At 51.7% G+C, this 12334-nt stretch overlaps 1 protein-coding gene across 1 annotated transcript; it reads right to left on the bottom strand.

Annotated features, from left to right (window-relative positions):
- Positions 1–1748: 1748 nt before the first annotated feature.
- Positions 1749–11311, bottom strand: DEFB1 (defensin beta 1). The gene is made up of 2 exons (XM_045998026.1): positions 11126–11311; positions 1749–1989 (listed from the first exon to the last, which is right to left on the bottom strand). The coding sequence occupies exons 1-2, from the start codon at positions 11184–11186 to the stop codon at positions 1841–1843; spliced, it is 210 nt and encodes a 69-aa protein (XP_045853982.1). The 5' UTR covers positions 11187–11311; the 3' UTR covers positions 1749–1840.
- Positions 11312–12334: the final 1023 nt, after the last annotated feature.

The following is a 12334-nucleotide window of genomic DNA, read 5'->3' as shown; positions in this document are numbered from 1 at the left end:
GCGCCCCTTGTGTATATTTTGTGCAGTGTATGACCTCCCCCCTTCCTCTGAGTTACGTCTGTGACCGGGGTAGGCACCGGCAGGTGGATGAGGCAGCTCCCGTGCGGGGCGGGCTGACAGCAAGCCCGAGCAGTGATACGTGGTACCCTCTCCCGGGGATGTGGATCGCAGTGTCCAGCTTCGCCAACACGCTGCAGGGATGGTGAAGGTCCTCGCCGGTTATTTCTTGCTGACGTGCAAGTCATGTCTGAGCTCAGTGCCCACGGTATTTTCACGACAGGCTCCTGGGCAGGCGCACCGAGGGCAGGCCAGTCTCCATCCGCCACAGCACCCTCACGGGCACCAGGAATTAGAAGGCGGGAGCTACTCCTCAGAAGGGGAACCGTGCAAAACCGATCTGCTTCAGGGGACATGCCTCACTCGGGGCGCTCAGCTCGGTGACCAGCTCCCTCCTTCCTTAGGGACAGCCAGGGCAATTAAGCTGGACCTGGGACCGTGTGTGGCGCTCACTCAAATCAGCACTTGCTTTTCAGCTAAGCAGACGCTATCAGAGGAGCCAGACGTCGGCCCTCGCAACTGTTGTGAAGTCAGGTGGATTGTAGACAGCGGCGAGCATGCCCCTGACTCTTGGGCCATCTTCTCTCCATGGTGGCCTGGGCAGTATCATCCACACTCTCATGTGAGCCAAGTGGGGGCTGGAACGGTGGGAGAAGGGCGGCGAATGTGCATCCCGGGGAAATGGAGGAGAAGTGGGCTAGCTTGGCTCGTCCTGTTCAGGTGCAGAAGGGAGCAGCGGCAAGGGCCTCATCATGCCGCAAGGGCGGCACCGGCGGGTCCGAAAGCAGCAAGACTGCAGATGCCCTGGGCAGGCGGGGTGGGGCGGGGGAGGGGGGGAAGGTTCAGAGGAGTTTGGAAATGGATGGAAAAGCTCAGAGGAGCTCAGAGACAGGACACTGGGGGGTGGGGGGTGGCAAGAGCAGATGAGAATGTGCGGAGGGGCTGCAAAGATCATTCTCGTCTTCTGGTTCTGGGGCTGCCCTTTCCAGTGCGGGTGCTGTCGGTGGGCCACCCCTCCCACCTTTCCTGTGACGGTCCCTTGCCTCTCTGTGGCTGGGAATCCACAAGTGGTTGCTTTCAGTCCGGTGAAAAGCTCCTGACAGGGCGGGGAAGATCACCACAACCTTGGAAACCCAAGAATGTGAGATAAACACAGCATGTGGGCTTTTTTTTTTTTTCCCCTGCCGGAGGAACTGGATCTTGGGAAACCCAAACCTTGGCTGTCCGAAGTATGAAGGCTTATCTGGGAATCTGTCTTTGATTAAACATCCAAAGGAATGCTCCCAGGGAGGACTTCCCATATCTTGAAGCCGGAAGCTGACAGCTTGCCAGAGGTTTCTTTTCAAAATAGAGCACTCCTGGGGAGAAGGGAACACTTCCTTTCGGGGGAAGGGAGAGGCCCTGCAGATGGGCTGTTTTCATGGAACAGGCTGCTAAGACCACTGAGTGTGGGGCGAGCTGCCGCTTGGACGAGGGAAGGCTTCACCTGCCTCGTCCTCTCCTCGTGTGTCCTTGGTCTCACGGCGCCCTCCACGTTGCCCACACCTTGGCCTGGCAATGACTCAGGTGTGGTCAGCAGCCCCAGCCTTGTGCAGGGCGGGCCCTGTGGCCTGGCCCATCTCTGCTCCTGACCCCCATCCCCTTTCAACCTCTTCCAAAAGGAGACAAGACTCATTCTGGTCTGCAAGAGGTATGCTTAAAAAAAGTCTTCTTTTATTACAACAGTGGTTACAAATACTTCGTTGGACTTCCCCGTCCTTTCTCCGCCGCACCCGGCTCAGAGTCAGCGCATGCAGCACTTGGCCTTCCCACCGTAACAGGTGCCTTCCAACCTGGTGAAGAGCGGGCAGGGGGAGAAGTTACAGGTGCCTCCTTTCCTGGCACATATGTAGTGGTCAGACCTCTGGCCGAGACCACTGAGAAAGCCAGCACCTGTGAGAAGGGAAAGGAAACGCTTCAGAATCGTGGCTTGTGGCCATGGTGATTTTAGAACATTTGGTAAAGTGACTCTTTGAAAGCACTGAGAAGCCTTTTCTCTTTCCAGACCTGGCAGAGGCTGAGGTCTGGGCCAGCCGTGGCCCAGCGGAAGCCAATGATGGGCAGTGGGCTTCTGAATGTGCAAGGATTTCAAGTTAGTCCCCAAATAAGTATTTTATCACATAGTGCTGTTGCCCGAACAAGGCTGGAGTACATTCCTGACCCTGGGAGCTCTCCTCAACTCCCCGCACTTCCATGCTGCCTCGGGATGCCAACCCCTCGGACCCGCATCCCTGCTCCCCCATCTCTCCTGTCTGTGTGTCGCTGGAATCTGTTTTCCTTTTGGAGCAGGTTGAAAGTATGGCTGCCCTATAATGCTTTCACCATTTGTCCACTTGGAATTTATCCTGCCTTCTTCCTGATATCCCAGAATCTCATAATCAGAAGGTTTCTGGACTAGTCTTCTACTCTATCCAGTAGCTGCCCTACAATATTCCCAGTCGGTGGGGATCAAGCTACTGTTTTGCTTGTCTCCGTTGATAGGTCTTATGGCCTGAATGGTGTCCCCTTTCCCAGAATGTAAGTTGATGTCTTCACCAGCCAGTGCCTCACGATGTGACTGTGTTTGGAGGTAGGGCCTTTTCAAGACGTGTTTAAGGTTAGATGAGGTCATAAATGTAGTCTCTAATCCACTAGGACTGGGATCCTTATATAAGAAGAGGACATTGGGGGGCGCCTGGGTGGCTCAGTAGGTTAAGCCGATGCCTTCGGCTCAGGTCATGATCTCAGGGTCCTGGGATCGAGTCCTACATCGGGCTCTCTGCTCAGCGGGGAGCCTGCTTCCTCCTCTCTCTCTGCCTGCCTCTCTGCCTACTTGTGATCTCTTTCTGTCAAATAAATAAATAAAATCTTTTAAAAAAAACTATAAAAAAATAAGAAGAGGACATTGGGAGGTATAAAAGGATGTGTACACACAGAGGAAAGGCCATATGAGGACAGGAGAGTAGGCAGCTGTCTGTGAGCCAAAGAGAGAGGCCTTGGGAGAACCCTAACCTGCTGACACATTGACCTTGAACTTCTAGCCTTCAGAACTGGGAAAGGATTAATTTCTGCTGTGGGGGGAGACCACCCTGTGCTCTTCTGCTATGGCTGCTCCAGCTGACGAACACAGCAGGCCATCACCAGCCTGGGGAACTGTCCATTCTGATGTCATGTGTCTCTGCCTACTGGAGAGATGATTCTCATACCATTGGAATTGTCTCTTATTTAATCCCTATCCCTGTTACAGCTGCCTCACCTGACCTAGGACCGTGGGCGTCCGGTGACTGGATATTTGGCAATGTCTGGGCACACTGGGTTGTCACAGCTCTGGGGTATGTGGGGTGGACATTACCGGCCTCTAGTGGGTGGAGGCCAGAGGTGCTGCAGGAGACCAACAATGCGCAGAGCAGAGAGTTATCTGGCCCCGAATGTCAACAGCGCCAAGGTCGAGAAACTGTGGTGTAGACCAGGGGTTCTCGAAGCTGCGTACACATTCAGTCACCCGCGGTACTCTTAAAAATACAGACGGAATTGCTCTGCGGTGGAGGTGAGCTACCGGCATTGAAATAACACCCCAGAGAAGCATCTAATGTTCAGTAAAGAATCGAGAATTGCTGGACCACTGGTTTTCAAATTTTTGTCAGAACTAAGGGATGCTCTTCTCGAAGAATGCCCTTCTCGAAGCTGGGGGCAGACAGGAAGGAGAGCATGGACAGCGCCTTCTACCAGTATAAAACATGAAAATTATTAGGAATTTAAAAACTTGAATAGTTTGTGGAAATAGAAAAACTGGAAATATTTTTCTATTCTTATATTTGTATAGAAAAAATAGAACAGTCAGTTGAGCGAACGTAAAAATTTAGTTGAGATAAAAAATTATTAGAAAAATATAATTCGCTAAAATAAACAAATAAGAAACAGAAAATATAAATAGTCTCATAATGATCTAAGAAACTGGGTCCATAAGTGAGACTCTGGGCCAAGAAGGCTTCATTAGCAAATCCTATCAAGCAACATATAAGAAATAGTGTCTACAGAGCACACTGGTTTTCAGAATAACAAGAGAGAGAACATTCCCTAGTTTATGGTGTGGTGCCAACTTGGTATAAATTGCACCATCTAAAAAGATCAGCAATGCAAGGAAAGAAAAGGAAAACTATAGCTCAACCTCCCTGATCTTCAGAGAGGCTAAGATCCTATACAAAATATCAGCAAACAGAATAAAAACCAAGTTCAGTGTATTTCACAAAGTTAAGCTTTCATTTAACATTTGAAGATCAGTCAATGTCTATTAACAGTTCAAGGAGATAAATCATATATATGATCATCCCAATAGGTGCAGGAAAACATTGGAAAAATTCAACTCTGACTAATGATAAAAAGCTTTTAACAAACAAGAAACTGGAGAGAACGTCCCTGGTCGCATAAAGAAAAATCTACAGACTCCTATTACCAGGAGTACACTTGATGCTCAAACGCTGAAAACCTTTCATCTGAGATTGCCCATAAGACCAGCATAATGACCGTCAGCAATTGCACTGAATGTTCTACTTGAGGGTACCAGCCAGGGGAGGAACAGAAGGAAAACAGAAGGAGAAAGAAAAAAAAGATATATATATATGTTGAAAAGGAGGAAATAACATTGTCACTATTTGTAGGCATTATGATTATATGCAGACAGTCCAGAAGGAATTAATAAAAAATTTAACTATTTTGCTGTATATAAGATTAATATAAAACTCGATTTTACTTCTGTGCATTAGCAACCAACAGATAAAATGAAGTTAAAATAAATCACCATATTGAAATATCAAATGCCTAGTTACAAATCTAAGAAAATATGATACTCCTGTATGTAAAAAAGTTCTAGAAGAACAAAATAAATGGAAATGGTACGTTTAAGTACTGGAAGATTAATTATTTTTCAAATGTTAATTTCCCCCCAAATTAACCTGCAGATTTAACTTCATATCATGAAAATATCAAGAGATTCTTGACAAGCTTATTCTAAAATTTATGTGGGAATTCAAAGGACCAAGAATAGCCAAGACACTCTTGGAGAAGAAGGTAGGAGGACTTGCTTTACTGGATTTCGAGGCTAATTATAGATCCACTGTAATTAGACTGTTTGGTAAAGACAAAGGACAGACCTACAAATGGAACAGGATAAAGGGTGCAGAAAGGGACCTATACCTGTGTGAGGAATCAAGGTCCTTAGGAGGAGAGTGTGGGTGAGGAAGGGAAATGCTCCCCTTAGAGCTGGTTCTGGGACAATTGGAGATTCATGTTGAAAAAAAGAAAAAAACCTTACCCTTAACTCACAGATTAAAATCCACTGCAAAATGGATTATAAGTCTAAATGAAAAAGGAAAAATAATGAGTCATCAGAAGACAAAGCTGTAGACTTTCTTCATGTTTTGAGGTTAAAGAAAGGTTTCTTAAGATACAAAAGGGAATACCTATAAAGGGAAAGATAGGACACATATAGCCACATTATAATCATGATGCAAACTTCTGTGTAAGGAAAGTTTCCATCAGGAGAGAAAAATCACAGCACGCAAGAGAAGAGATTTGCAATGTTATAGCTGGCAAAGGGCTTACTTGAAGAATATACAAAGATCTACCACAAATCATTGAGAAAAAAAACGGATAATCTGATAGAAAATAGAGACACGTAGTTTCACATATCACAAAAGCTAAACAAATGGCTAGTAGCAATATACAAAAGTGCTTACAAAACAACTTAGTGTTTCTCAGGAAAATGCAAATTAAAATTCCAACGAGATACCACTACACTCACCAGACAGCTAAAATTTAAAAATGATTGACAATGACAAGTATTGGCGTGTGTACGAAGCCGTGAGAACTCTCATCCACTGGGGAGTGGTGTGGCATCAGCTATCAAGACTACAGATTTCTTGTGCTATTATCTACCTACCTACCTATCATAATCAAACACGGGCATATGCTAGGACCCACAACATCCCTGCTTCCTGGTAACTGGCCGACTGAAAGGCACACACAAACCACACTGTATTATTCAGCATGCACGTTAACATGGTGAAAGTCTAAGAAATATGGGAAGTTATTACCACAAGGGGTGGGGGACTGAGAAGCCTGGAGAGATATTTCTTAGGTGCCGGCTGAGTCCTGCTTTTTGACCTAAACCCTGGTCACAGGCTGCTTGTTTTATAATTCATTAAGCTGCACATTCCTGGTTTATGCACTTTTTGGGATGGGTGTAATACCTTTCAGTTAAAGAAAGAGAAAAGTAAGAGTTGCTTCCGAAAAGGTCATCTGCTTCTTCCCAGAGCTGTGACCATCCAGCACCCGGTGGGTCCTGTCCCCGCTTTGGTCTGCTTCTGTGCACTTGCTGCCTGACAGCTCCATGGGTAACCCACACGTCTCTCCTCCCCCCCTTTCCCAAGGGCAACCACATGTCCTTGGACTTGGTGCTTATTCCCGCCGGCGCTCACGAAGCTGGCCTGAGATCAGTGATCCCTCACATCCCGTGGGGCCGCTGGAGCACACACACCAGAGGAATGTGGCAGAGAAAACCTGCTTCAAGGTAGGAACTGCTTTTCCCTAGTGGGAAAGCAGGTCTGTGCCAGTTTTGGTGCTTGTGGAGAAAATAGGAACTCTTTCCAATGTACATTTATTGAGCCATACACAGCTGGATTGTCCAAAACCCCGCCTCACTGCAGCTGCAAACCAGCTGTCGGTGGGGTGGGGTGTGGAAGGAACCGTAACAGGTGTCGGTTGAATGAAGGATGGTTGGCTTCAGCGGCGGGAAACTCAGTAGGAAATGGGTGCCAGGGGTTCAGTCACGGAAGCGAACAGGAGGGGGGAAGGACTCGTTCTGGGCAGCGAGCACAGGAGGCGCTGAACTTTTAGGGTCATCGGAAAATAAATCTGCAGAAAGCAGGGACCACACCCTTCTGTGTTACTGCCCTGGAATATGACCTGCCTGGGCAGATGCTGGTGGCGGGGGGCAGAGGAGGGGAGACAGCGTAAAGGTCAACACAGAGGGAGACCTTAGACTTCTCATAGAGGAGCCACAGAGAGAGAATTTCTTTGCAAGCCTTTAAGAGAAGGGGGGACAGGGTGTGGGGGGGGGGGCGCGGGACTGGAAGTGCAGTGAGCAGGTTGCTAGCGGACCTCGCTCTCGGCCATTCTGCTCGAGGTGCGGGCACCGAGGTTCCCTTTGTGGCATACAATCAGAGCTCCTAGTGAGAGAGTTGGAAGATAAAACTGGAGAAATATTGACTAAAATTATAAATTTCTTGGGCTAAAACATCACCAGGCCGAGTTGAGGTGAATTGCCAAAATGATAAGGGTTTTTGGAAAAGAGAGAGGTCCAAACTCGCCCCTTGCCAGGCCCGTGCAGTGGCGGGGAGGAGGCTGGCGGGGAGGTCAGCAGCCAGAACACCACCTGCGGGACGCATCGGTCTGAGACTCGTGAGGAGCAAACGCAGATGCACGGAGCCGAAGGAGAACGTGGTCTGGGTTTCCACAGTGCTGGCCGCAGAGCCCCACACCCTCCACGAGGTGTCCAGGGACCCGGTGGTGGGAAGTCGGGGAGCCTGGTCCTATGAGCGGAAACAGCTCGTGAGAGCCCTCTGGGCCTCAGCAAGTCAACCGAGGCTCTTTCCTGCTCGGGACGGGGTGGTGGTTGGCACCATGCTGGGGAAGGGCTGCCCCAGAGGCCGTGGGGCATCGAGACAGAGGCTGCTTGTCCACTTTGGAGGCTGCCGGCGCTCGAGCCACCCGTGCAGGCTAGAAAGGACCCGATCTCATCTCCAGGTATCTTCTGCTTCTTTGTTCTTTTATCAAGATTTCATTTATTTAATTTAGAGGGAGGGGGGAGAGAGAGAAGCAGACTGCCTGCTGTGTGCGAGCCCGATGCGGGGCTCGATCTTGTGACCCTGGGCCGTGACCTGAGCTGAAATCAAGAGTCAGGCCCTTAGCTGACCCGGGCGCCCCTCCCTGAGTCTTCTGAAGCTATCCAGGGACAAAACCACACGTGCCGTGAAGTGGTTTTCATAGACATGCTTCTCTTGGCTGGCGCGCTCCACGTGTGGTATTTTGTGGGCACAGCTCAGTTTCCGGTGTGAGGCTGACCATGTGCTTCTGTGAGGCCTGGTCGGGCAGCCGCAGGGCCCTTGTGTCTGAGGCAAGGGGGAACATGTTTTTCTCGATGGGACCCAGAGGCCATAGCAGACACATTCCTGGTGGCTGTTGCCAGAGGTCAGACTGGAGGAAGGAATTCGGGCCAGCAGGTCGGGGTGGGGATCCCAGAGTGAGACACTCAGGTGTGGACAAGGCAGGGCCGACTCTGGGGTCATGGGACGTGTGAGCAGGCGTCATTTTGGCCAAACCTTCATTTTAAAGGTGGGGAAACTCGGGCCCAGGCACCCAGGAGTGCCCACAGGGTCCCAGAAGGAAAGGAAGGAGGGTATGGAAGAGTGGCCCGTGCCTCTCTCAGCGGGTTCGGTTTGTTTTGCTACAGGAAGTGCTAACCACCAGGGAACGCTCTCCCCGTGTTCCTGGAGCCACTTTGCTCTCCCCTGATCAGCCTCCACGCTGCATAGCTAACCCTCCCCACAGCAGCAGGCAGATCGGAAAAGTCGGTGAAGCAGGCTGAGCGGAGTGATAGGGAGTGGTAGGGTCTGCGGTGACTGGGGCGGGGACACCCATGACAACTCCTGCCCCTGGGCCTAGAGTACGGCTTCATTTTTTGTGTTCTTAAGATACAAATCTGAATTTGATGTGACACGCCCTGAGTTTTTAATGTCAAGAAGGAAGTAAAAAAAATTTTTTAAAACACCAAGAACACCAAAATGACTTCCATCTTTCCTTCACATAAGAGAGCCTTCCTGGCCCCTCCAGACCTGGTCAGTCCCCTTGTCACGCGATCCCTCAGCACCCTGTACTTAATGGCATTTCACAACACAATGGTAATTAGATAATTAATGATAAAATTGGGTTTCTGGCCATGCTCTGCTTGTAGAACGTCAGGTCATGCTTTCAAGGGCTGTGGTTTCCTGGCTCTTCCCCTTTTCCAGGGCAATGCCTGCACACAGTAGCTATGAACTAAATGTTTGTGGAGTCAGTGAGTGAGCAGCCCCAAACGATCCTGACTTCGAACCCCCTCGGCTGGGCTCTCATCCAGCTGAGGCAGGGGACCCGAGCTGCCTTGTCTTTTGGACATCATTCCGTGTTCATAGACACAAAATTTTTGTATAAGACAAAAGGGGCAACCCCCCCCCCTTTTTTTTATAGAGATAAAAACTGCTAAAAGAGTGCCTGGTCATGGTTTCCTGCAGGGACCACACAACCATCATTCACCTTGGGGCCTGTGGGCCTGATTCCCCCAGGGGTGAGCAGCCGAGCCCTAATGGCTTTCCCAGAAAAGGGAGTGAACTGATCCCCTGTGAGGACTCAGGGTGAGTCACAGTGCGAGGCTGGGACCCGAGCAGCACCTTCCAGAAGCAGCCCTCAGCTCCCTTCTTGCGATAAACGTGGTCCCATCCCCGGACTGAGAATCAGTGTTGCGCAGACAGGACTAAAGTGTGTTGTCAGAGGACAGTGTAAGGTAGCGTCTGCTGGGAGTGTCTGAGCAAATCCTGGGTATATTCAGCGTTCAATCACGTCGTAGCTAGTATTTCTGCATGGAAGGACCAGTACATTCGGTCGTTCCTATGTATCCTCGGAAACACTTCTACATTTTCTGCTTTGAATGAAATGCTCACAGTCCTGAGTTGAGGGGATCGGCCGAACTCTTCAAGTTCAATAGTGGCTCTCGGGCTTTTCTGAGCTTGCGCTGAACTGCAGCCAGAAATTTCGCAGAGCCCCCGGCCCCGAACGCACACCTGCCCGTGTGGCTGGAGTCAGAGCGTGGTAAGAGCATGGACGCTCACTGAGCGGTCTGCATGCCTACTTTCGGTTCTTTGAAAAAAAACGTGGTGGCGGCTCTCAAAACCGATTTCTGCACCCCTCACATGGGTCCCCGCTAGAAACTTAAAACTCTGCCTTAGAATGTTTTCGCACCCAGTTTCCAGATGGGGAGACTGAGTTGTCCTTGGAGAAGATGTAGCAGATCTGTGTGTTGCAGAAAAGCATCATTGGATCTTTTAGGGAACTTGGGAGCAGAATTCATGGTCTAAGTGCCTCCCCCACCCGCCACGGCCCCCTCGTTCTGCAGATGAGACCGCTGAGGCCCCGGATGTAGGATTTGCCCGAGGCCACGACAGAACATGTCCCCAATTCCTTCCACCCACAGCGTCCCACCTGCCCTTACACAGCTGTTCTGAGCCGGGGGAGCTGGTGTCTTCCGGCCCCACGGAGGGCTCCCTCCTATACCCTGGGCAGATTTCCCGCTCCGCAGACCACGCGAGGATTCCCCAGGGAGGATCAAGGACCACCCGTGCACCCTAGACTGCCTGCGCATGAAGTGAGTCAAAGGTGCAGGGTGAGCTGGCTTTGTGGGAGGGGCAGGTGGCACCTGCTTACAGCAGGCCACCTGCGAGGCCACACCCAGGGACCGGGGTGAGCCCCGGCTGGCAGCCTACACCTCTCAGCCTGGATAGGAAGCCGGCCCCTTGATGCGAGAAGCCACGCTGCAGAGGGAGTTCGCGGTCCCCCTTCCACCGAGGGTGATTTCTAGAAGTCCCAGACAAAGATGGAGACAGGGGATGCTGGAGCTGCCTGAGACCAGCCCCATGTCCGTGCCCAGCACCAAGGGCATGGAGCCCCCAGGACAGTCAGGGAGGGAGGCCCGAGTCTGTCTCTCCTGCGGCTGGACTGCCCAGCGGGCCGGGGAGAGTCAGCCTGGGGTGCTCCCAGCACGCTCGTCCCTGGGGGTCGGGGGATAGCCCCGGGCCCAGGCTCAGCAGGCCGGCCCGTTGCGGTGTCCCCAAGCCCGCCACTCAGCCCTGGGGATGCTCTTCTGCTGCCCCACCTCCAGGCCCCAAGACGCAGCTGTCCTTAAACTCAGCCCCCCAATTGCCGGCCCCGGGCCGAGAGGCTAGAGCAGGGTCTCACGGCTCACCTGGGGCCAGGTGCGAGGAGACGAGGCACAGAATCAGCAGCAGGAAGGAGAGAGCCCTCATGGCGGCTGGCTGGCCGGGCCGGGATGCCGGGGGAAGGCAGAGAGGCTCCTCGAGGCCGAGCTGACCGAGGCTTCCAAAGCCGGGAGTGTCTCTGTATTTATAGGGCGGAGCTTGCACAATAGCAGAGGCGACCTGAAGGGCGGTGTTGCCGTCCGGAGTGAAATTCTAATAAGCCACCCCTCCTGCCGTTCGCCCTGAGCAGTCCGGGAGTCACGTGCACACACTTTTCTCTGTCCGGCCACGGCTGGATTCGGCTCTCAGCCCGGAACACCCCCGGTTGGCTCCTCTGACCGGTTCGGTTTGGTTCTTGAGGCTGGGAATGCGGGTGGGCTTCCTGAAGGAGGCAGCCCAGGCTAGCAGGCCGGTGGTGGGGCAGCTTAGGAAGCTGGAGGAGGCGGCCTCGGGGGGACACTGCGCAAGGGGCTGCCCAGCCCCCAGCCCAGCTGTGCGAGTCTCTGTCGCTGAGCTGCGTTCTCTGTGCCATGGCCCCAGAGGACACCCTCGTCCCTGACCAAAGTCCAGCTGCTTGCTTTTCACCTTCAGGGTGGAATTTTCTTTCTCAAAATTCTCTGCTCCTGGGGTACGTGCTCCCCTTGACTAACCAATGCCAGCCTTTCCTCCCGCGTCCTTCTTCTTTCTAATGTGTGTGTCTTGCAAATCTTTTCAAATCTACCAGCCTCTTCTATCACTTAATGGTTTTTTTCATCAAGACTTTATTTTTTTATACACTGCAAAATTTAGGAGCAGGTACAGATTTCCCATCTACTCCCCGACCCCCGTCCCCACTCCCCCGACCTCCTCCGCAGGGGGCATACTTGTTACCACTAACGAACTTACACGGACACCTCGTTAGCAGCTGGAGTCCACAGTTTGCATGCAGGTTCACGCTTGGCGGTGTGCGTTCTAGGGGTGTGGACAAAGGTATGATAACACACATTCACCATCACAGTGTCACGCAGGGTAGTGTCTGTGCCCTCTTCGTTCTTCCCTCCCCCTGACCCCCTCAACCACTCTCTCTCTCCTGTCTCCATAGCTTTGCCTCTTCCGGAACTGCCTATGGGTGGAACCAGACCCGATGCAGCCTTTCCAGACGGGCTTCTCTCACCTGGGGACGTGCATGGAAGGTCCCTCCATGCCTTCTCATGCCT

This window comes from Meles meles, chromosome 2 (assembly GCF_922984935.1).
Source record: "Meles meles chromosome 2, mMelMel3.1 paternal haplotype, whole genome shotgun sequence".
NCBI classification, from domain to species: Eukaryota; Metazoa; Chordata; class Mammalia; order Carnivora; family Mustelidae; genus Meles; species Meles meles.
The sequence above is the reverse complement of the archived record's forward strand: the minus strand, read 5'-3'. Positions and strand labels throughout refer to the sequence as shown.

Excerpts from the sequence above, each read along its gene's own strand:
- DEFB1 (XM_045998026.1), bottom strand. The coding sequence starts at position 11,186 with ATGAGGGCTCTCTCCTTCCTGCTGCTGATTCTGTGCCTCGTCTCCTCG. Across the intron at positions 1,990-11,125 it reads CTCCTCGCACCTGGCCCCAG|GTGCTGGCTTTCTCAGTGGT; the intron begins GTGAGCCGTGAG and ends CCCTTCTCACAG.